Raw genomic sequence first — 25,431 nt, forward strand, 5'->3', positions numbered from 1 at the left:
ATGTTATATATATATATATATATATATATATATAATTCATGAAAATTTTGTATTTGAAAAGTTTTTAAAAAAAAATTTTATGTGATTGGATAGATTTGAGTGATATAAATATAAAAAAAATAAAAAGACACATAATTAATTCAACGAGTACATAAAGGTTACGATTCAATGGAGGAATGGCTTCAATCGGCGGCAATGGCGACTCTGACTTCTGAAGGTTGTTGGTAGGTACATTCAATGGAGGAATAGCTTCAATCGGCGGCAATGGCGACTCTGCAACCAACCAGCCTTCCGGCAACAACCCTTCTCCATCCGGTTGGTGGAAGAATGAGACGCACACCAGAAAGAAAAGTTGGAAGAAAAATAGCTAAGAAGACTTTCTATGCCCTACAAAATCGACCCGATCCCCTCTTCTCACTTCCGGCAATCTCTTCCTATTTCTTTCTCACTTACTCCACCCCCAACCTTGCATCCCTTCTCCCATGGAGGCCAGCTCCGGTCTGGTCGCCGGTTCTCACAACCGCAATGAGCTCGTGCTGATTCGAGGGCATGAAGAGGTAAGGAAGGATCTTCATTGGACTGTTTTGAAGTTTTATTTAGCTAAATCTGAGTTTTGTGATTTTGCAGCGGAAGCAAATTAGGGCGCTGAATGGTCAAGTGTGTGAGATTTGTGGGGATGAAGTAGGGCTGACGGTGGATGGAGATCTGTTTGTAGCCTGTAATGAGTGTGGATTTCCGGTTTGTCGGCCGTGCTATGAGTATGAGCGGAGAGAGGGCAGCCAGCTCTGCCCTCAGTGCAAAACTAGGTACAAGCGTATCAAGGGTGAGTGGCTTTGTTTTATTTATTTTGTTTTTAAGTAAGATTTACATGGATATCACTTAATTAGAATGCATTTACATATCTAACATCTAATCTTTAATTTTTAAATATTTGTCGATTTACCTATGCATGAAAAGATTTATTTCACCTTTTGAAAGTTACAATATTGATATCTTTTTATGTGATATGAAAGTTTTGGGTAGTATAAATGCATCAAGTAAGGTTTATGTGTTAGATATGCAAACTCATTGGAATTGGGCGGTATGTTTGTAAATGTCCCAAAGTTAAAATGGTGGTAGTTTTTATGTGATATGAAAATTTTGGGTGGTATAAATATAAAAAATAAAATTTTAGTGTTATTTATGTAAATAAATAAGAATTAGGTGGCATGTATGTAAATGCCCCTTTTTTATTCTTATTTTTTGTTGAATTATGAAAGGTTTTGTAGAACTGCAGTTACAAAATCGTTAGCATGGATCTAAATTATGTATATACTTGGAATGGGCTGGTTGTTATCCTATTTTAGGCAGAATTTAGGGTTTGTTTAGGTTGCTGCAATTTTATGTTAAAGTAGTTGGAAACATCGTTGTGTAGAAAGTAGATTTTTATTCAAATTTGTTGTTGGAATTACTAGTTTTTCTCTTGCAAAAAATTAGGAAAAAGAAAACGATGTCTCATACGACATAAATTTTTGAAAAGAAGACAATTGTGGAAAATAGAATGATGACAATTTTGCTTAAATTTTGCCAAAATAGAATTTTGGGGATTTTAAAGGTCCAATTAGGACCATCTTACTTTTTTATAAAAACAATAAGGTATTGTGGGGTAGTATATATTTTAGTAAGTTATTGTTTGTATGTGTTGCATAATTTCTTCCTTTTAAGAAAATCAAACAATGACATTATTTATTGTCATCATATTCTAGCATATATGAATGTATAAAGCTATTTCTAATCATAAAAATTTATGTTTAACAACAAAATGTCGTAGCTAAATAGAACTTTGGCAATGATAAAAAAGATAATCAGTGTCATTGTTATTATAAATGAACCCTAAATCCTACAATCTTGATAAAGTCTATTTTACCCCTATATTAGTTAAATTCTAGATTTCTTAAATCTCATTATTTATAGTTTTTAAAGGATTAACGGAATTTTTTTTTCTCATAAATATTAAATGCTGAATAAAGAGTCAAATAACTTATTATTTAAAAAGATTTATCAATTAACTTGCCAAATAATGTTTCTATTTTAACCTTCTCAAGATCTATTAAATCTAGATTTACAGGATTTACTAAATCCTATGGCATTTGAAAGTTTTGCCATCCTTTTGAATAACTAAAGACAATACCATGCGAGTTACTACTCTTTTGGTTAGAAAAACAAACTATATGGTTGAGTTTAAAATGGGAAAAGGGACAAGGTATTTAAAATATTTAAAGAATAAGAGATGAGGTTGTCGCTTTAATAAAGAAAATTGAGAATAAATGACCAATAATCAAATAAGATAGCCTCAATTAATATTTTATTGAAGTTGGTAAGCTTTGAACATTCCTAGAGAAATAACTGAACAACTCGTAGTTGGGGCCTAGAACATTGATAAGGTTGTCTATATTATAATATGAAGTTAAAGATTTCAAAACACGAAAATAATAAGTTATATATTGCATTTACATATATACCTCTCAATTCCTATCTATTTACATATCTAACAACTAAATTTTATTTTTTGCATTTATACCACCGAAATTTTTGATAGCACATAAAAGATACCACCTTTTTAACTTTTAAAAAAATAAATACATCTTTTCGTGCATATAAGGTGTTATGTATGTAAAAACTGAAGGTTATGTGTTAGATATGCAAATACATAGAAATTGAGTGGTAAGCATGTAAATCTTCCAAATATTATTTCTTCAATGCAAGGTTAAAACAAGGAATTGGCTAACTTGAGTTTGAATTGAAAAAGGGAGCCCGAGAGTGGAGGGCGATGATGAAGAAGAAGATATAGATGATTTGGATCATGAATTCAACATAGAAGATGAGCAAAACAAGAAACAAATTCAACATATGTCGCCACCACCGGCAGCTAAGCTCACTGCAGAAGCTATGCTCCATGGAAAGATGAGCTATGGGAGAGGCCCTGAGGATGGGGACAATGAAACACCTCAGTTTCCTCCTATCATCACTGGCAACCGTTCTCGAACGGTAATAAAATATTGGGAAATTTATATACCTAGCACACAATTCTTATATATTTACATATCTCACACCTAAACTTTCATATTTACATGCATAACACTTTGGTGCTTTAAACCACTTTTATAATAGTGTTATTTTTGATGTGATATTCAAGATTTGAGTGTTGTGTGTAAATATGTAAGTTTAGGTGTGAGAAATGTAAAATACATTAGAATTGTGTGATATCTTTTTACATGCCCCTAAAATATACTTAGTGTCAGAAACATTCATTTCCTTCAAACAGATCTTTATTCTCTGATTTTTTATATTCTTCAGGTCAGCGGTGAATTCCCCATATCCAATGGCCACAGTCATGGAGATTTCCCATCATCCTTACACAAGCGTGTTCATCCATATCCTGTCTCAGAACCTGGTAAGTTTTCCTAATACTACGGTGAATGATTCTTTTTAACTTGGGAAATTTACATACTTAGCACCCAATTTTTATTTATTTACATATCTCACACCTCTCACACCTAAACTTTCACATCTAAACTTTCACATTTACACACATAGCATTTTGGTGCTTTAAACCTATGCTTGAAAAGATGTATTACCTTTTCATGCATAGGTTTAAATCACCAAAGTACTATGTGTGTAAATATGAAAGTTTAGGTGTGAGATATGTAAATACATAAGATTTGTATGCTAGTATTTAAATGCCTCTTTTAACTTCTTACTTGAAGAAAAGATACTGAATGGGAGGAATGGGATCTCTTTACTCTCAGGGAGCGAAAGGTGGGATGAGAAGAAAGATGGAGGGTGGAGAGACAGAATGGATGAGTGGAAATCGAAGCAAGGGTTTCTCGGAGGAGATCCTGAAGATATTGATCCGGACATGCCAATGTTATTTGCTTCTCTGCATCCAAATTTTGTTCAACATATTTATATATCCGAAGATTTGCATACATACCGCTCAATTCCTATATACTTACAGATCTAACACCTAAACTTCAATTTTTACATATATGCCGCCCTACCTATGCATGAAAATGTTTCAACTTTTAGAAGTTAAAATGATGGTATTTTTTATATGATATGAAAGATTTGAGTGGTATAAATGTAAAAAAAAACAGGAAAAATCAAAGTTTTGGTGTTAGATATGCCAATACATGTGGTATGTATTTAATTGCCCCTGTTAAACAAATGATGCTCGAGATTGTTTTTACCTAAGATAAATTAAAATTATGAGTCATACAATGAAGATATGTGGTAGAGAAATGGAACATGTTTAGAAAAATTGCATCAATTAGGGAAGATAATTTTGATTTCTTTCTAGAATGATCTCTGATAAAAATGATTTTTTTTAAGACAATTAGGAGAGAATTATAAAGGATCTATTGATGACTATAAGTGTAATATCAAAATTTAGGTGTTAGATAGGTAAATGCATGAGAATCATGTGGTATGTATGTAAATGTCCCAAAAAATGGGGCATTTACATTCATACCACACAATTCTTATATATTTACATATCTAACACCTAAGTATTCATATATGCATCCATACCAATAAAATCTTTAAAATCATATAAGAAATAAGCACCATCTTTTTAAAAGTGAAATGTCTTTTTCATGCATAGTTTTGTGACACTAAGGTGTTATAAGTGTAAATTTCAAACTATGGGTTTTAGATATGTAAATAAATAAGAATCGTGTGGTATGTATGCAAATTTCCAAAAACAATAAATAAAACACTTGTTACTGACATGAAATGAAATTTAAATGCTTTCAGTGTGGATGAGGCAAGGCAGCCTTTATCGAGGAAGGTTCCGATTGCTTCAAGCAAAATCAATCCTTATAGAATGGTGATTGTGCTTCGTCTGGTCGTTCTCGCATTTTTCCTCCGTTATAGAATTCTTCATCCAGTTCATGATGCCTATGGGCTTTGGCTCACTTCTGTCATCTGTGAAATCTGGTTTGCCATCTCATGGATTCTCGATCAGTTCCCTAAATGGTTTCCGATCGATCGAGAGACTTATTTGGACCGCCTCTCTCTAAGGTGAAGGAAATTTTTGAGGCAAAAATGTCTTTTTTCTAATTTATTCTCAAGGAAATTATTATTAGGAGATGCACAAAACTAAATTTAAACACACACACACATGCACAAAAAGTTTAATTACATACCACTCAATTCCTATGTATTTACATAGCTAACACCTAACACCTAACTTTTAACTTTTACATATATGCCATCTTACTTCTGCAAGAAAAGGATTATTTATACTTTCTAGAAGTTAAAGTGATGGTATTTTTGATGTGATATGGGAGATTTGGGTGGTATAAATGTAGAAGGTAATGTTTAGTTGTTAGATATGTAAATACATAGTAATTTGGTAGTATGCATGTAAATGTTAAAATAGGGATATTTTTTACATATTACCACTTTATATATTCATTAAAAGATGTATTTCACTTTTTAAAAGTTAAAATTTCACTTTTTAAAAGTTTAAAATAGTGGTATTTATTATGTGATATGAAAGATTTGGGTGTTATAAATGTGAAAGGCAAAGTTTAGGTGCTAGATATGTAAATACATGACAATTGAGTGGTATGTATGTAAATGCCCCTAATTTTATTTTAAATTATTAAAAATATTTTATATTTTGTATCGCATGCTTTCATATTCTTTTTTACTATAATTGTTCATTCTAATTGTCATTTTATTATAACACTAGGTTTAATCATTATTATTTTTTGTCTTTCATAATAAACACTTTAGCTCCTTAGCCAGCTCAAATTTATAGAATTGAGCTAGAGCATGAACTCGCTTAATTAATCAAAATCAAACTCAAGACGAGGGTGGCTCGAGTTCAACTTGACTCGTTTACTAAAGCATGAAAAATATTGTGGATGATCCATATGTGTGGATAGGGTTTACTCGAGTTGTATTCGTGGTGTACATCCCTAATTCACATGTACGGATGATCGCACTTTTAATATTTTTTTCCCAAAGCAAAGACCACAGAAACATGAAAACAATAAATCTATATTGTACTAAATCTTGCAGATATGAGATGGAAGGGGAGCCCTCAATGCTATCTCCTGTCGACATTTTTGTCAGCACTGTTGACCCATTGAAAGAACCTCCTTTGGTCACCGCTAACACCGTGCTTTCAATCCTAGCAGTGGACTATCCAGTGGACAAGGTCTCATGCTATGTTTCAGACGATGGTGCTTCCATGCTCACGTTTGAAGCACTCTCAGAAGCCGCCGAGTTCGCTCGGAAGTGGGTTCCTTTCTGTAAGAAGTTCAATATCGAACCTCGGGCTCCTGAGATGTATTTCTATCTCAAGGTTGATTACCTCAAGGATAAGGTGCAACCAAACTTCGTCAAGGAAAGGCGGGCCATGAAGGTTCTCATTCATAACTTTAATAGTTTTAATGTTTTATTCTCATAATGAATTTTAAATTATCCTTACTCACAATTCTTATTTATTTACATAGTTTACACCTAAACCTTCATATTTACATAAATAGCACTTTAGTGCTTTAAACTTAAACTCATGCATGAAAAGTTGTATCACTTTTAAAATAGTGATAATAGTGCTAATTTTTTATGTGATATTAAATGTGATATTAAAGCTTTGAGTGCTATGTGTATAAATATGAAAGTTTAGGTTTGAGATATATAAATACATAAGAATTGTGTGGCTATGTATGTAAATGACGGTACTCTAAATTTAATTACGAATAGATACTATGCAGAATATGATTGCAAACTAAATAATTCCTGTTTGCTGCACCAGAGAGAATATGAAGAATTTAAGATAAGGATAAATGCATTGGTTGCAAAAGCTACAAAGGTGCCTGCAGAAGGTTGGATTATGAAGGATGGAACCCCATGGCCTGGAAATAACACCAGAGATCACCCAGGCATGATTCAAGTTTTTCTTGGCCACAATGGCGGCCATGACGAAGATGGCAATGAACTTCCTCGTCTTGTTTATGTCTCAAGGGAGAAAAGACCAGGTTTCCAGCATCATAAGAAGGCCGGTGCAATGAATGCTCTGGTAATCAAACTAAAGTTACTTCTTTTAGCTTTTTTCTTTATTTAAAAAATTAGTAAAGTACCAAACTTGTTCTCTGACTATTTACATTGGGGCTATTTTAGTCCCAAGGATTATAAAAGTGCTAAATTATTTTCTAACCTTTTTAATGGGGGTCAAACTAGCTATTGAGGACTATTTTAACACATATTAAAAGAGTTTGGGGACTAAACTAATGCTTGTAATAAATTTTGGGGCTGAAATGAACCCTCAGAAAAGATGTAAGAGATCTTTTTTAACACTTCTTAAAAAATGGACTGTTGGCTTCAAATTGAGTAATGCGTCAAAATAGTCATCTGATTGTTTGCTTGGGATAATTTTAGTCCTTGAATCTATAAAAATGTCAAATTAGTCTTCGGACTCTTTAAATTGGGGCTGAAATAATTTTTTTGGGAGACTATTTCAGCCCATATTAAAAAGGTTTGAAGATTAAATTGATATTTTTATATACTTCGGGACAAAAATAGTCCCGGTAAAAAATAAAGATACCATTTTGACACACTTCTCGCTTCAAATTTATCTAATTCTCTGGAGTTTGCAGATTCGTGTGTCAGCAGTGCTTACAAATGCACCATTTATGCTCAACTTGGACTGTGATCACTATATCAACAATAGCAAGGCTATAAGGGAGTCCATGTGTTTCTTAATGGATCCTCAGGTTGGAAGGAAAGTGTGTTATGTTCAGTTCCCCCAAAGATTTGATGGCATCGATAAGAATGATCGATATGCAAACAGGAACACCGTCTTCTTCGACGTAAGTTGCATGAATCACTTTGAGTTTTTTATCTTTCTTTTATTTTTTTTGTAGTGTTTGTTGTGAATTATGCAAAATTTAATTCAAATAGTTGAGAGAAAATAAGATAGAGAGAAGATAAATTTAATTATAAAAAATACATATCAATAATTTTATGCATATTCTTCTCTTTGATTTTTTGTTGTTGTCACTGTAGTTTTAACCATAAGTTTGATTTTGGAGTTTTTATCATTTTGATCTCTCTAAAATGACCTAAAGTGAGAAACTAGGGCAGCCTTAAAAAATGCAGTAAATTCTCTAAAACATTTGTAATAAAATAATTCACAATTATGTAATTTCAATTTATTTGTGACTGAGTTTACATAAGGTAGTGCTTTGTATGGTAAAAATTAGGCTCCACAACTTAATGTTGTTTAGAGTTTGTGGTTAGAAGTTTGGTTTAACTCGAGCAGGATTTGGTGAGCTCTGTAAGTCTAGATTTAGTTGTTTCTGAAACAATTAATGAATGTGAAGGACTTTTGACCAGGAATGAGCATTCTGTATGTTTGAATGAATCTATTTTCAAACTGATCAAGCTGATTGCAACCAAAATCCGAAATCAGAAATTTGAAAAATCAAATCAGTCAAAATTTTGATAAGACTGAATCGAAATATAATTCAATTTAAACGGTTCGGTCATGAACAAATCAAAATTTTGTTATTAGTTCGAGTTCGGTTATGAATAAACATCAAGAATTACATATCTTATCTGTATAATATCAATTTAATTTCATAAATACCTCTTTTAATTTTAATTTTCATTTTGACAGTTTCTTCGGTTAAATGAAAATAAAAACCAAACCAATAAACAAAAACCGGATGTTGAGATTTTAAAAACAACAAATTGAAATGCATTTTTTGAACCAAATTGAATCAGCTAAATTTTTTTCGGTTTTGTTCGAGATTTTTAGGTTTTTGACCAAATCATGCATACCCCTACATTTGACAAAAAAAGGATTTGAAATGAGTTGATAAGGTGAGACCAGGCAGTAGTACCCAACTGCATGGCTCAACCATTCTAATTTATTAGGTCCATTGTATAATAATTTAGGAAGATTTACATGCATAGTACTCAATTCTTATGTATTTACATATCTAATGCCTAAACTTAAATTTTGGCATGCCTACCACCTTACCTATGCATGTAAAGGTGTATTTCTCATTTAAAAAGTTAAAATGGTGGTATTTTTGATGTGACATAAATGTAGAAGAAATAAAATTTAGGTGTTAGAAATGTAACTACATAGGAATGGGGTGGTATTTATGTAATTGCCCCAATCATTTATCGGCTTTTTTCATATTTTTTCAGATCAATATGAAAGGATTAGATGGAATCCAAGGTCCAGTTTATGTGGGAACTGGTTGTGTCTTTCGCCGTCAAGCTCTCTATGGCTACAACCCACCCAGAGGACCGAAAAGGCCAAAAATGGTGAGCTGCGATTGCTGCCCGTGTTTCGGCAAGCGGAAGAAGAAAATGTACAACAAGAATGGCAGTGAGCTTCCATCAGAGGGAGGTGAGGTTTTCCTTGCTTTATCTTTTACCTCCTAATTCTTTTGTATTTACATATTTAACATCAATATATTTCTTCTTACATTTATAACACCCAAATCTCTTATGTTCAATAAAAAATCACTATTTTAAATTTTAACGGTTAAATTCACCTTTCATGTAAGATGGCATGTATGTAAAAATTGAAGTTTGGGTGTTAGATATGTAAATATATAGGAATTGAGTGGATGTATGTAAATCTTCCTTTCATACATACCACCAAATTCTTATGTATTTACTTTATTTTTTTACATTTATACCAGTCAAATCTATCATATCCCATAAAAGATATCACTATTTTGAATTTTGAAAGGTGGAATTCACATTTTCTTTCATTAATTATGGCGGTGTGTGTGTGGGAATTGAGTGGTATCTATGTTAATCTTCCTTGTTAGAAGTGTTTGAACTTGAACTCTTCTTATGGAATTTGAACAGGAGTTGATGAAGACAAGCAGATGCTGATGTCTCAGATGAATTTTGAGAAGAGATTTGGACAATCTGCAGCCTTTGTGACGTCCACTTTAATGGAGCAAGGTGGAGTTCCCCCTTCTTCAAGCCCTGAAGCTCTTCTCAAAGAGGCCATTCATGTCATCAGCTGTGGTTATGAAGATAAGACAGAATGGGGATCAGAGGTAATTTTTTGGTCTTTGGGGCTTTTTATTTCAGAACAGTATTTTCTATTCAAGAGTCTTATTTAAATTATAATAATATCATTATTAAATAGGAGAATTTACATACCTAGCACACAATTCTTATGTATTTACATATCTTACACCTAAATTTTCATATTTATATATAGAGCACTTTGATGTCATAAACCTATTCATGAAAATGTGCATTTCACTTTTACAAAATGTTAATACTGTAATAGTGATTTGATTGTGTTTTGTGTACATATGAAAGTTTGGGTACGGGATATATAAATACATAAGAATTGTGTGCTACGCATGTAAATGCCTCTAATATTATTATTAAATAGAAAAATTTACATACGTAGCACATAATTCTTATATTTTTACATATATCACACCTAAAATTTCATATTTACATACATAGCACTTCGGTGTTTTAAACTTATGCTGGAAAATGTGTAATTTACCTTTAAAAAGTGGTTATAATGCTATTTTTTATTTGATATGAAAGATTTTAATGTTATGTAAATATGAAAGTTTGGTGTGAGATATGTAAATACAGAAGAATTGTGTGCTGTATGTAAATAAATAGTGTCATGAAAATTGTTTAATTTTACTAAATTCTGATAAAACTGAGACTTTTTTTTCGCCTTTCAAGATTTGTGTGTATAGAAACCCGTAACTTTGTTAAATTCTATGAATGGTAGGATTTAAATAATAATGGAGTTGCAAATGGCATTTATCAAACTAAAAGAATTTAAAGTCTCCAAAATTAATTTAGCATGATTTAATTTAAATCTCTCTTACATCCTTGCCTAAAATAGGAATATCAAACAGCCGCCTAGTCCCTTAGATCTTGGTTGGGATCAATTTTATTTTTCTTTTTATTTTTATTATTTTTAATTTAAAAAAACATTTTTGTTTGGAGCGTTCTTACATGTATTTATTTTTTATGTTTTAAAACAAATAATATATTCTTGAAAACACTTGAAATGACATTTAGGTGTTTTGAGTGTTTTACAAAACAATCACATCTCTATCAACACATCTCAAACATGTTTTACTTCAAATCAAAACATACACAAAACAAAATAAAAAAAATAGAAAAAAAAAGCAAAAGTGATCCCAAATGGCTCCTTTATTTTTCTAAAAATGAATTAATATTACAACAACTTCTAGAGTATATTTGTGGCGGCTGTTTATTTGTATAATGGTGCAAAAACAGATTCTTCCAAAGCTAAAGTGGGTATTATAGATTCTTGCTCTTTTCTCTTTTGAAAAAGTCACATAACTTCCTTTTACAACATTCACACTCTTATGGGGTTTTGTTTTAAGAACTAGTTTTCAACATACAAATTTGTAAAAAACAATAATAAAAAAATTACATACCAACCAATTCTTATGCATCCACATATCTATCACCTGAACTTTGATTTTGACATTTGTACCATGCTGGTCCTTCTATCTCACACTATAAGTATCATTATGTTAACTTTTAAAACTGAAATAAACTTTTTCATGCTTGAACACACTTCCTATGTAAAAAGTGAAGTTTAGCTGGTAAATATGTAAATATATAGGAATTGGGTGGTATGTGTATAAATCTTCCTATTATTGTTGTTGTAGTATATTTAATAATCTAATCTCTCGTTCCATTAATTTAACAATGTTCTCTTACTTTCAGAGTAAAAAATAAAACTGAAAGTGGCTTTATTACCCCCAAAATTGAAACTCAATTCTAATCTTTTAATCGGTCAAATTTGTGAAAAAGATGAAATTCTAATCAAATAAACACTTGAACAGACTTCTAAAATTGAGATTCAATCATTTTCTAACATGCAGAACAATAAGTTTATTTCATTATAATTGTTTGTGTCCCAACTCAAGAATATTTCATCAATTTTCCAATTAAATTTTCCATATTACACGTTTCAGATGAAAATTTTCTTATGTAAAAATTGAAGTGTAGATGTTAGTTATGTAAATACATAGAAATTGAGTGGTAATATGTAAGTTTACTCATGGCACCCAATTCCTATGGATTTACATATCTAATTCCTTCTTTTTTACATTTATACCACCCAGATCTTACATATTACATAAAAAAAAAAATAGCCCGACTTTAAATTCAAGAAATTGAAATACGTTTTTTTAAAATAAACCTTTTTCATCATGTAAAGTGGCATGTATGTAAAAAATTGAAATTTAGGTGTTAGATATGTCAATACGTAACAATTGAGTGGAATGCATGTAAATCTTCCTAAAAGATAGGAAAAAGCTTTTGCAGATAAATCCTTAGCCTCTAAAGTTGAAATACTAATTTCATCAACTTCTTGCTGAATTTCACAGCTGGGATGGATCTATGGCTCAATCACAGAGGATATCTTGACCGGATTCAAGATGCACTGCCGCGGATGGAGATCCGTATACTGCATGCCCCACAGGCCGGCGTTCAAGGGATCTGCCCCCATCAATCTCTCCGACCGGCTCAACCAGGTTCTCCGGTGGGCTCTCGGTTCGGTTGAGATCTTCTTCAGCCGGCACAGCCCGGTCTGGTATGGCTACAGGAACGGCCACCTCAAATGGCTTGAACGCTTCTCGTATATAAACACCACCATCTACCCCTTCACCGCTCTCCCTCTGCTTGCTTACTGCACCCTTCCTGCTGTCTGCCTTCTCACCGGAAAATTCATCATGCCATCCGTAAGTTTCATACCAATTAAATTATGGAACATTTACATATATACCACACAATTCTTATGTATTCACATATCTAACAATTAAACATTCATATTTACATGCATATCACTCAAATTTTTAACATTACAACAAAAATATCACCATCACTATCGTTTTAAAAGTGAAATACTCATTTGCATACGTAAGTCTATGACGCCAATGTGCTATTAGTGTATATATCAAACTCTGGGTTTTAGTTATGTAAATACACAATAATTTTGTTATATATATCTAAAATTTCCATTGAATTAATGAAGATTTACAAACGTACCTCTCAATTCTTATGTATTTATAAATGTAACACTTGACCTTCAATTTTTTCGTACATGCCACCTTGACACCTAACATATGCATGAAAAGTGTGTTTCAATTTTTCAAAGTTAAAATGATGATATTTTTATGTGATATGAACATTTTGGTTGGCATAAGTTAAAATGATGATATTTTTTATGTGATATGAACATTTTGGTTGGCCTAAATGTAAAAAGTTAAATTTTGGTTTTAGATATGTAAATGCAGAGGAATTGGGTGCTCTGTATGAAAATGCCACTTAAATGAATTTCTAACAAATTTATATTGAAACTAAATGATCAAAATAATTATGGGAATTTATTTGCAAATCACACAATTCTTATGTATTTAGATATCTGATACTGAACTTTTTATATTTACATATTTAACACTCAAATATTTAATATCACGCAAAAAAATATCACTTTTACTAACTTTTTAAAAGTAAAATACATATCTTCATGTGTAAATTTATGACACCAAAGTGTAATAATGTAAATATCAAACTTTAGGTGTTGATGTGTAAATACATAAAAATTGTGGTATGTATGTAAATTTTCCAAACAATTTCTTGACTTTTTATCTATCAACATTTTCGTCTGTGCTCTGTCTGGTGTTCAATTTAGTTTCTCAACTCTTCAAATTTGAATTTATTTGGTTTTAGGCTAAACCTTCTTGTCTTTTTAGATAGAAATTGGTCGTGCAAAGCTTTCTATGACAGCATGGGAAATTTACGTACACACCACACAATTCTTATGTATTTTACAAATCTAACGCCCAAAGTTTGATATTTACACTTATAACATCTTGATGTCATAAACTTAATGTATGAAAAGATGTATTTCATTTTTAAAAAGACACTGATGATGATACTTTTGATGTTATGTTAAAGATTGGAGTGGTATGCACATAAATACAAATATTTAGTGTTAAATGTGTAAATACACGAGTTGTGTGGTATGTATGTACATGCCCCTTTGGATTTCTTGGAGTTAATCCATTAATTTAATGTGATGGAGTCTAAAAAGTATTTATTGCTCTAATGTGAAGTTTTTTCCATCAATCCTTGATCAAAGTAGTGTCAAAGTTGATGTTGGACTAAATTGATTCGAACTTAGTGAGCTGAATAATTGATGGTAGATTTACATAAATGCCCCTCAATTCTTAATTATTTACATATCTAACACCCAAATTTCAATTTTTAATTACAAATGTTTCATAATTAATTTGAACATCTAAAAAATTTTGAGACTGAAATGAAAACACCTAAGAAGTATTAAGATTCATTTAATCTATATATGCTCTGTCTATTAATATTTGCTTGCATCATAATGCAGATAAGCACATTTGCAAGCCTCTTCTTCATTGCCCTCTTCATCTCCATCTTCGCGACGGGGATCCTCGAACTGCGGTGGAGCGGAGTGAGCATCGAAGAGTGGTGGAGAAACGAGCAGTTCTGGGTCATCGGCGGCGTCTCCGCCCACCTCTTCGCAGTCGTGCAAGGCCTGCTGAAAATCCTCGCCGGAATCGACACCAACTTCACTGTCACTTCCAAGGCCTCCGATGATGAGGAGTTCAGCGAGCTCTACGCATTCAAATGGACCACTCTGCTCATCCCTCCCACCACCATTTTGATCGTAAACATTGTCGGAGTTGTGGCTGGAATATCAGATGCCATAAACAATGGGTATGATTCATGGGGACCGCTTTTTGGGAAGCTCTTCTTCTCCTTTTGGGTGATCGTTCATCTCTATCCGTTCCTGAAGGGGTTGATGGGGCGGCAGAATCGGACTCCGACGATCGTCGTGATCTGGTCGGTTCTCTTGGCTTCCATCTTCTCATTGCTGTGGGTGAGGATAGATCCATTTGTGGTGAGAGCTGTAGGACCAGATGTGAGGCAATGTGGGATCAATTGCTGAAACTTACAGGTGATGCTGATACTCTACACAGATTGTTGTGTTTTGACATTTTGTGAAAGTTTTGGTTGTATTCTATATTATGAGAGTTTCATACATGTGATTAATGGTGAGAGTGAAGTTTTCATTTTGTTGTGGTTTATACTGGAGATGAAATGTGTCATATGGAAGTTTTAATGGACAATTGAAAAAAATATTGTTGAATTGATACGCCAACAATAATGGTGGAATGAACTTGTTGTCTGAATGTTAGAAAATGATTGGAACTCATTTTTAAAAGTGTGGTCAACTGTTCTTTTATTGGTAATTTGATCAAAATGAAAAATGTGAGTTGGGTTTTTATCGTAAATTTTGATATTTGATTGCGAATTTGAAAAATGGAAGAAAGCGGGGGTTAGATTTGTAAATAGCAATGTTTCGAGAGCTGTGTAATTGGCCCCCCTTTTTTTAAAAAAATTGGACCGTTAAAAGATATTAGAATTGAGTTTCAGTTTTGAAGGCAAAAACGTCAGTAAGTTTTGTTTTTTTACTATAGTAATAATATGATATTGTTAAATTAATGGGATGGGAAATTAGATTATTAAATATATTACAATAATAATAATAATAATTTATTAAAAATTTATGTTAGAATGAGTAAAAAATGGAACTCACGCGTATGAGGGAAGTATAAATTATATTATATTTGTGACTACATATTTTATTGATGCTTGTCATGTTCTTTCCCACACCTATGCTAGCCCTCTCATGGACATATAAGTAGACCATGGAACAAATAAAGCAAGCCTACAAGGGCTCATATACAAGGGCTCATAAATAAATATGTATTATATATAGTTTATCAAAATGTGTGCTGATGAGCTCATTGCTCTTGACAAGCCCATGGAGCATGAGGATGTCAATCAGAAAATTCTTGATGATTTTGATGAAATATTGTAAGTTTGTCATCAACATTGTCGACGTGCCATGGTGATTACCTTTGATGAACTACAGGAGACGTTGACAAGTAAAAACTCTTGATTCATCTCTACTACAACTCTTCACCCTTCTTCACCATTACGAACAAGACTACTTTTTTATTTAATATTGGAAATTTCAACAATTAAAATAAATGTCCAATATCGGATGGGTGGCCCTATCTCTATTTTTCAACATCATTATATATGGGGAACATCTCTCACATCGTTCATATATGAATTTTTTTGCAATGGTGTTATGTTTATTGACATTTTGATATATATTTTCATGTATTTTTTTCTGATGAATCCACCTTATAATTGTCATCGGCTTCAAAGCAAACTCAATGACAAAATTGTCCTTTGGTATCATGTCAATCAAATGCAAGACTTACAACAACTAAAATGTTTGACAACTCAACATAGCTTCTTTAGACTAATGCCCCCATGTTACCATTGAACTAGGTGGTCTCTCTATTCATACTGCTTATGAAGTATTTTATGATATCGTGATGGATGATAATCCTTATCACAGATGTAAGTTTAAAATACATCCTCATATACTTTTCATTAAATAACATTTCTTTATCTCTAACATGAAAATAATATCGTTTATACCTCTAAATTAAGGCATCAATTGAATACTTACCAATATCTTTGTGAAATCTTCAAATATAGGGAGACTCTTTTATTATGATGAATTATGGATGGTGTGTAAGGATGAATGACTTCTTCTATATTGAATCCTTTCAGGAAGTAGGGGCACACAATGTCCGTGGATTATGTTAAAATCATACTAGCATTGTGCGGAAGAGGCAGAAAGAAAGAGAGAAGAGTAACTCGTGGCAAGAGAGAGAGATAGAGAGAGACAACCTCTGACTTTTTTATTTTTTTACATTTTTCCCCTGTTTATAAGCCCTAAAGTGTCTTTTTATAATGATATAAACATATATATAAAATGTATATAATGTTAAGTTTTATCCAACAGCTTTATATTATGTTCAACACTTTATCATAGTCAGTAATTTTATGTCATATCTTGCAGCTTTATGTCATATCCTATAAATTTATGTCATGTCTCACTATATAGTTGAACTTGACAGTTTGACAATTTGGTAGTTCGGTAGTTATGCAATTTGACTAGTTATCCAAATATGCAGTTCATCCATTTCAATAGTTAAGTAGTTTGTCAGTTTGGTAGTTGGAAAGTCCAACAACTTCAACATTAGGTTGTTTGACTAATTCTTTATCTATAGTTCAACCACTTCAGCAATTAAGCAGTTTGTTGGTTCCACAGTTAGGCAATTTGACAACTTAACAATTCTGTTGTTGGATAGTTCAATAGTTGGGTAATTAGATAGCTAGTCAATTCAACAATTAGAGAGAAGTGTAATTAAACACCTGGGCAATCTCAACAATTATACAGTTAGGCAGTTCAGTTAATTGTCAGCCAGACAATTCAACATTTTCGTAATTCAATAGCTGGTCAATTAGACAATTGGTGAATTCAACAAATTAGTAGCTGTGCAATTAAGAAATCTGCTAGCTAGGAAGCTCAAAAGGCATTTTTAGGTTTATTTCTACCAAATATTTTTCATTAATAACTTTCTCAAATGTTATGACCACTTCATCCAAATGGTATTATAGATGAGGGCATCCATTATCTTCCACTTTTAGGCATCTTGTTACCAACTCTCTTCTCGAATTATCATACTTTTTTGAAGTTTGTCTTTAGTTCATGCCAATGAAACAAAATTCATATGCTACCCTTTTTTAAGTCCTTTATTAACACTTTCCCTTCTCTTAAGATCATATTTTATGAAGTGTAGACTAATCACTAGTTATATTAATGATTATAAGTATCATGTCATTTAGTTAACCACAAATTATATGTGTATATAAGTTAATGCCCATGGATTGATGGAGTACAAGGAGTATCTCGAACATGTGATAGAGAAGGGAATATATTTTTAATGCCCATGGATTGATGGAGTACAAGGAGTATCCCGAACATGTGATAGAGAAGGGAATATTAGGGTATATTCGAGGAAATTACGGGTGTACTAGAAATATCAAATCAACAATCCCTAACACCATGATAAGGGCCTCAATTCGAACAAGATCAATTGACGAGTACCAAACACCGAGTACGAGTTGTCGAGTACCAGTTCCCAAGTACCAGATGTCTAATATCGACTGTCAAGTACCAACTACCAAGTATCAATTAATCTTGCACTGAGAATGAAGGATAAGCTTTTCATCATTCGGTCTCATCTCCTCAAAACAAGATCATCTGCACCAACGGAAACAATGCCATACTCTAGTCAATTTAGGTCATTATCATATCTTTATTCAGCTTAAGTAACTTTTTGTTCTGATAATGGATATTTAAAAAATTATACTTAATGGTTTCTCTCATCTCATTTCCCCTTCTCACATATGTAAGTATAGCTGATTTTTTGAAAATTTCCATAAATATAAAATCATGACTTTTTATTTTGATAATGGGAGAATACAATGCCTTCTCTTTTAAAGATATCTCTCATCCCACGTCACCTTTTATATATGTGACTGTAATGTATATTTTGAATATTTCCATCATCATCCTATAAAAATAAATCTCAATTTTTTTTTTCCATTCATGTCTCTATATTATTGTTCTTGTGCATTCCCTACTATTTTCTATATCATCAATCATCTCTCTAGCCCTAAATGCCATGCTTTCTCGTGCTTCTTTGAACTACTTAGAACTTTATAGTTTTGATTGCAAGTATTATGTATGGCTACAATCCTATTCCTGAAAAAAACTTGAACTTTGTTCCTCATTTTATATATTGACAAGTGACCTGACCCGCAATTACACAGTAATTTAACTTCAAAAAGATGGCAAAAACTTGACCTAATTTATATTTAGTGGCTAGTGTGTAAATTTGATATGTTATAAAATTTAGAAATTTTTATTAATAGTTTATACACTAGAGGTACTACACAAGTATATGTATCGTTTTAAGTAATATATAACATTTTTTAAAAACACAATATTGATCCCACAAAGAAGCAAAGCAAGAAATGCCTTAGGCTAATTTTAGTCTACCACTATCAGGACTTAGTTTAGAATGTCTATTAAAGTGGTTTTTATAATAACAACACCTAAATGAAAATCTTAAATCTAAAGATGGTTTGAAAAATTTTGAGATGGTAAAGACTACCCTTCTCATGCAATGACATTGATAATGTGTAGGAAAGAAATACATAAAATATAATCTTGTCAGCGACAAATAGGAGCATACCTATTTTTTACCTCTTCCAAGCGTTAAGAACATTGAATAATCTAAAGTTGGTGTCGACGTGTATATTTTAACATCATTTTTGGTGATGTCTTTCTTTCCTTTTAGTGCTTAAAATCTAGCCATAAGGCTTTTCCTTTGACTATCCTAGAAGACTAGAGATGGAACCCACTTATATAGAAATTCAAACCACCTCTTAGCTCTCTTCAAAACGCTATTTGGCTTGTCATAAATCTCCAGCACTTGGAAGGTTAGAACAACCTTGTGAGGATTTGAGGATGAGTTCTCATAAGGTTTAGAAGCCTCAGAAACACGCATTACGACAATCGTACATTCGTGCATGAATATCACCATTCAGACGGTTTAATAATAATAACGTATAATCTCTCTCTCCCACGCCTCCCTCTTCTCTCTCCCGCTCTCCTTTCTCATGGTAGCCAACATAAAAAAAAAATCTCTTCTCTCTCTCTCTCTCCCCCATCCTTCTTCCATTCTTCCCCTCACCTCATAGCCACCTTTCTCTTCATCTCCCTCTCCTATATAAGAGTCAACTCACTTCTTCTATACCTCAAGGTAGCCCCTTTTTCCTCTCCCTTCTTTTTTCACCGGCAAACACCCTCCAGCAAACCCCCTCCGGCGAGCTTCCCGCCTCGGTCTTGTATGTGCCCCCCACCTTTTTTTATTTCTTTCTTATTCATGTATATACCTAATAACAAAAAAAAAATTGAAAATTTACATGCATGTCAGTCACTTTCTATGTATTTGCATGAGAGAGAGAGAGATTGACATGCATGCCACCCAAATTTCATATCACTTGATTCTTATATATTTCTACATTAAAAATCTAAACTTTGATAATTTCATGTATGCCACTCATGCATTTATATTTATAACATTTCATTGAAAAAGAAAAATAAAAAGGAATTTAGGTGCATACCACCCTTATGGTTCCAAAGAAAAGGATGACATTTGCATGCATACCACTCAATTCTTTTGTATTTACATAACCAATTTTCTTTAACAAAAAAAAAAAATTTTTTAAAAAAAAAAAAAAAAAAAAAAAAAAAAAAAAAAAAAAAAAAAAAAAAGAATTTACATGTGTACCACCCTATATTTTTTCATGTTTATGCATCTATCACCTTAATTTTCATATATTTTTCTTATTCTTCTAGAAATTTACACCTATGCCATCAATTCCTTTGGACATACATGCATGTCATTTAAACTTTCATATTTCCATGCATGCTGCAAAACACTTTTGGATTTACCCATCTACCACCTAAGCTTTTATGTTTGCTTGCATGCCTATAACAAAATAGACTCCATGTTTACATGAATGCTACCTTGCCCCCATTGTGGTTGCATGTGCTTATATGCACAACATTTAAACTTTCATGACTACATGTACAGTAGCTTATGTTTTTATGTATCTGCACGTTCACCACTTTAACTTCTATGTTTACGTGAAAGTTGTCTTGCTCTTAGACGTTTACATATGATCACCGACTGGGCTTCTTATTTACATGCTTATGTTATTAATTCGTGTGAGTGCTAGCCTACATACTTACAAATCTTATATATCATCATGTTTGCCACTTAAACATGTTATCTAAATAAGGTAACTTAGTTTTATATGATTAACCACCTCAAACATAGGTGTCACCTTCACAAAGAAAAGCTTAAAATAATTAAATTTCAGTGTTACATAATTTGATATTAAAAATATTAAATTTTGCGTATGTGAAAATTACATCTTTTGTGTTACGTATGTGATATTAAAATTTAAGTCTTAAGTGGGGGCTGGCGTAGATAAATAGGAAATTAAGGGGTATTTTTTTTATTTAAATAATAACATAAACTTTAAAAATTCATAACTTGGTGTAGAAAAATGTTAAAAATAAAATAAATATACCCCCGTGCTCAGTAAATAAAGGGGAATCATGTGAACTAAAAATTAAAAATATTTGCTTTAGTTATTTAAATGGATTAACATTAAAAATTCTTATTTTTGAACTAAAATAATTCTATAAAATAAAATAAAATTTTAAAAAATACAAACTCTTACCTGGTATTTTAATTAACACATGAGTAGCAATTCAACAAAAAATTTTAAAATTAATTGGCTTGAATTAAAAGAATTATGAAGTTACAGTCCCCAAGGGTAAAATGGTAAATATGGAATCTTGAACCCCAATAAAATTTTAGGTCAAACCAAAGGATGTTAGTATTGATCGTAATTGACTCTCTAAGACAACTGAAACACAAAGAGTTAAAGGATAGAAATGAACTCATGATATTTTATAAAAAATGGTAAAAGTGTAATTTCTCCAATTATTGAGTGTTGGAAGACGTTTAGGTATGAAAGATTCTCCACTGAGGGACTTGAGAATGGAAGAAAATAATTAACTAATTTGAAGCCCCAGATTAATAGTTAAACATGATACAATCAAGGATTAATATTATTTTACTTAACTTAAATTACAAATTTATCCTTAATGATCTATGAGCTTGATAGTGAGTTAGGATCGATCTGAAACTATATAAAGGGATTAAAAAAAAGAACATAATTTTTCATAAACACTATAAGCTCAAGTACAATTAAGAGAGAGTAAATTTCCCTTAAGTAATTAAACTCACCCCTAGGACGATCACCCATCCAGGCATCAAACAAAATAGTTGCTAACCTACTTATGAGTAAATTAAGATATACTGAGCATAACTTAAAATATATTAATTCAGTTTGGATGGTGTAATTAACAGTCTAGCAAGACCAAAAAGAACTAAAATGATATAGAAGGTTCCAAGTTCGTTTAGAGTAATTCTCTGGACATCTTTGGGAGATTCCAGATATTTTGAAGAAAATCATCCTGAAAACACAAACGTTCATTGAAAATCAGACGAACCCCAGGGTACCCACCAAGTTATGGTTCGAGACTCGATAATTCACACAAATCAATAAAAATACTTCATACTACTTATCCTACATTAACAACCCAATGCTCAAGGGTTTAAGTCTTTCATAAGGTATTTAAATCCTTGGGAGCGAATGAGGATATTTGTTTTTGCCATATATGGATCATCAAACTTGCGTAATTCTGAGGTATATGTGGCTAGGGCAATGAAGATAATGTTAATGTGTTCTAAAACGAGCGATACAATGTAGGATTTTAGAATAATATCTCTTACCTCAAGGACATTTAATAAAAGGAGAGTATAAGGACCGATGATACTATTTGAAGACTTTTGAGAAGAAGTTTGCCCCTCTCGATACTCTTAGGTTGCATGTAGTCTTAACTCGATTAGATTGGTTAACATGTAAACCGCACCTATCTACAAAATATTTTAAACAAAAGTCTCTTTCACATGATAAAACTGTGTATGCATGAAAATTAAATTCAAATGAAAATTTTTAAATGTCCACGGTTAATCACTTGAATCGAGGTTAGGACTGCCCTCCATAGAAGATTGGGTTGGTAACTCTTACTTAAGGTCGGAAAGCACACAGTCCAGCTTCGAACCTCCACCTTTACTCATGTCTTACACTCAGTTCTGGTCTTCCATATGTGAATACGGGTTTTCTTTTTACTCGTGTTTTGCTACGACTCAGGTTTCATCTTTTCTATACTGGATGCTTCCGTTTATTTCTCTATAATTTATTTAATTCCTGCAAATATATTTTGCTTTAAGATGCTAACTATGCAACCAGAGTAGCGAGAATATGACGGGTACACATTTATATTTTATGCACTACAATTTTATTTATTTAATTTAGGACATATTTTTTTTAACCTGCATTTATTTACCTTGCTTGCAGAATTTTTCAAAACTGAAAATTACAAAACTATTTTCAAAATTAAACAACATTTTTAAAATACAACAACAAAACAAAAAAAAAACTTCATAATACGTCATTTTGAATATACGGGAGTCCTTCGGATGAGGTAACCCACGGTTATTAATGAGATCTCCCTAGTTTAAATGAGTTTAACAACTCGTTTAGACTAAGTAAATTCAAAAGAAAATAGTGGTACCAAAATGTGAGAACCGTGGGATCGTAACCGGTGTCGCTCAATTTAAATTTAACCACCCACCCATAATATTTGAACAACAAAACTTGTCATTGAAACATATACGGTAAAACTTTTTGAACCTTAGACCTTAAGACTGTCGCTTCAACGAGAAGCTTGGAGCTAACATCGTGGGCAGCATGACAAGAATATATAGAAGAATATATTCGAGACAACAAACAGGATTTTCATCAGCAAATCTCTTCTTAGCTTAAACAACAAGTCATAGGGTTTCAAGATAGTCCGTCTAATACTGTGTAACCTTAACTCATCTTTTAGGATTTTGTGCAATCACATTGTGCAATTTAAGCCCTAACTCGACTTGGGCTCCGAGATTGTCATTTGTTACGATATAACCCTCCTATCTTTCAGATTATTTGTATGATTATGTCATGCAAATATAAACCCTGAATAAAAAAAAAACTGGCAGGATGAAACATGAAAAACATCTTTTCAAAGTTAAAGCCAAATAAATAGGATAGCTTGAGAAGTCACCAGGGTTTCTCTCGGATTAGTGACATCTCTCACCTTTCATTCCTTTGGATTTTTTAAAATAACTGTTCAACTTTTGATCCATTCTCTTTTGAATTTTCAATGTCCAATCTTGAAAACTTAAATTTAGAAAATCTTAAAGGCAAAACCACTAATCTGAATTGAGAGTATTCTTAAGCGGCTTCGGTCACTTAAGATATAATTAACTGTAGGGGCTTACCTCTATAGGGAACTTTCGAGCCCAGCTTAATATAAACCCTATTTAGTCTCCTATATTAAATAGAGGAATTTGTTAGTCAACATGAACGGTTTTGTAGACCAAAACGCATGTCATAGATCCTTGAATTTATGGGAGTCCTTCAGCGGTTGTTAACGACATCTCCCTAGTTTAAATGAGCTTAACAACTCGTTTAAACTAAGTAAATTCAAAAGAAAATAGTGGTACCGGAACAATGAAAGAAAATAGTGATAATAGAATAAGGGAACTGTGAGATCCTAACCGGTGTCACTCTAATCAAACTTAACCCCCCATAATACTTGAACATTAACAAAACTTGTCATTGAAACTGTTGACCTCACTTTTGGGGGAGGGTTTTGGGTCTTTCCTTTAGTAACTAGGATCTAGCCTTAGGATTTTCCTGAAGACTATCTTAGTATCTTAGAAATGGTACCCAACTTCTCCTTAGACATTGCAACCAAATTTGTGTTCTCTATGTTGGTTCGATATGTGATCACTAGTTTTTAATACAAAGATTAGAGATTACATAAGGGATTCCTGATGAGAATTCCTATAGAACCTTTGGACCATAGAAAAATCTTGCACTGTTCTACTCCTTTTTTTGGACTCCAATACATTGCATCATCATTCATAATTGTTATGATCATCATAAACATTACATTTTCTTATCACAATGTTGCAGTCATTACATCCATGGGGCTGACCAAAATTATTTGAACCCAATTTCTCCTAAGAATATCTCACTTGAGTGTTCTAATTCTTCAAAATTTCTCAAAATTGCAATTGAATCACACAACCCACTTCAAACCATTTGATTTTATCATTTAAACAATTTGATACCAAAAAATTGCAAAAATACCCAATTTTACAAAAAATTACCAAAATGCCACTCACGGACAAAAAATTCTCAAACTTCCAAAATTATTTCAAACACCCCTGAAATCAATCTCCAAATGAATCCAAATCAATTTAATTGGTCAATGATCAATTTCCAAAACGGTTGATCAAGAACAAAAAATTCGACAAAAATTAAATTTGACGCATTTTTACTCGATCGCCAAAAAAAAAAAAAGTGCTCTAAACGACCATGAATGACGAAGCGGGCCACGCGAGCGTGTTCGGAACGCCGACTTCACCTTTGGAGGACTTTCATTTTACTGGGATGGTGCATTCGACGGAGAGATTTAAAATAATAATAATATTATTGTTATTTTATTATAAAAATAATAAATCTTCACGCATGCGTCTCTTATCCTTCCCTCTCTCTCTCTATAATCTGTTATTATTATAAGTTAATAATATAATATAATACTATATATATATTATTTTAAAACCTACGCATGCATCATTTCAAGTTTACTAT

The 25,431-nt window shown here is 32.2% G+C and overlaps 1 protein-coding gene across 1 annotated transcript; it reads left to right on the top strand.

The window, feature by feature from the left end:
- Nucleotides 1–174: 174 nt before the first annotated feature.
- On the top strand, nt 175–15,273 carry LOC110032300 (cellulose synthase A catalytic subunit 9 [UDP-forming]). Its single transcript, XM_020735881.1, has 13 exons — nt 175–557; nt 628–823; nt 2,789–3,027; nt 3,337–3,433; nt 3,789–3,906; nt 4,795–5,061; nt 6,070–6,415; nt 6,809–7,072; nt 7,650–7,862; nt 9,211–9,415; nt 9,886–10,082; nt 12,432–12,785; nt 14,450–15,273. The coding sequence occupies exons 1-13, from the start codon at nt 483–485 to the stop codon at nt 15,029–15,031; spliced, it is 3,153 nt and encodes a 1,050-aa protein (XP_020591540.1). The 5' UTR covers nt 175–482; the 3' UTR covers nt 15,032–15,273.
- Nucleotides 15,274–25,431: the final 10,158 nt, after the last annotated feature.

Source organism: Phalaenopsis equestris, unplaced genomic scaffold, assembly GCF_001263595.1.
Source record: "Phalaenopsis equestris unplaced genomic scaffold, ASM126359v1 Scaffold000913, whole genome shotgun sequence".
NCBI classification, from domain to species: Eukaryota; Viridiplantae; Streptophyta; class Magnoliopsida; order Asparagales; family Orchidaceae; genus Phalaenopsis; species Phalaenopsis equestris.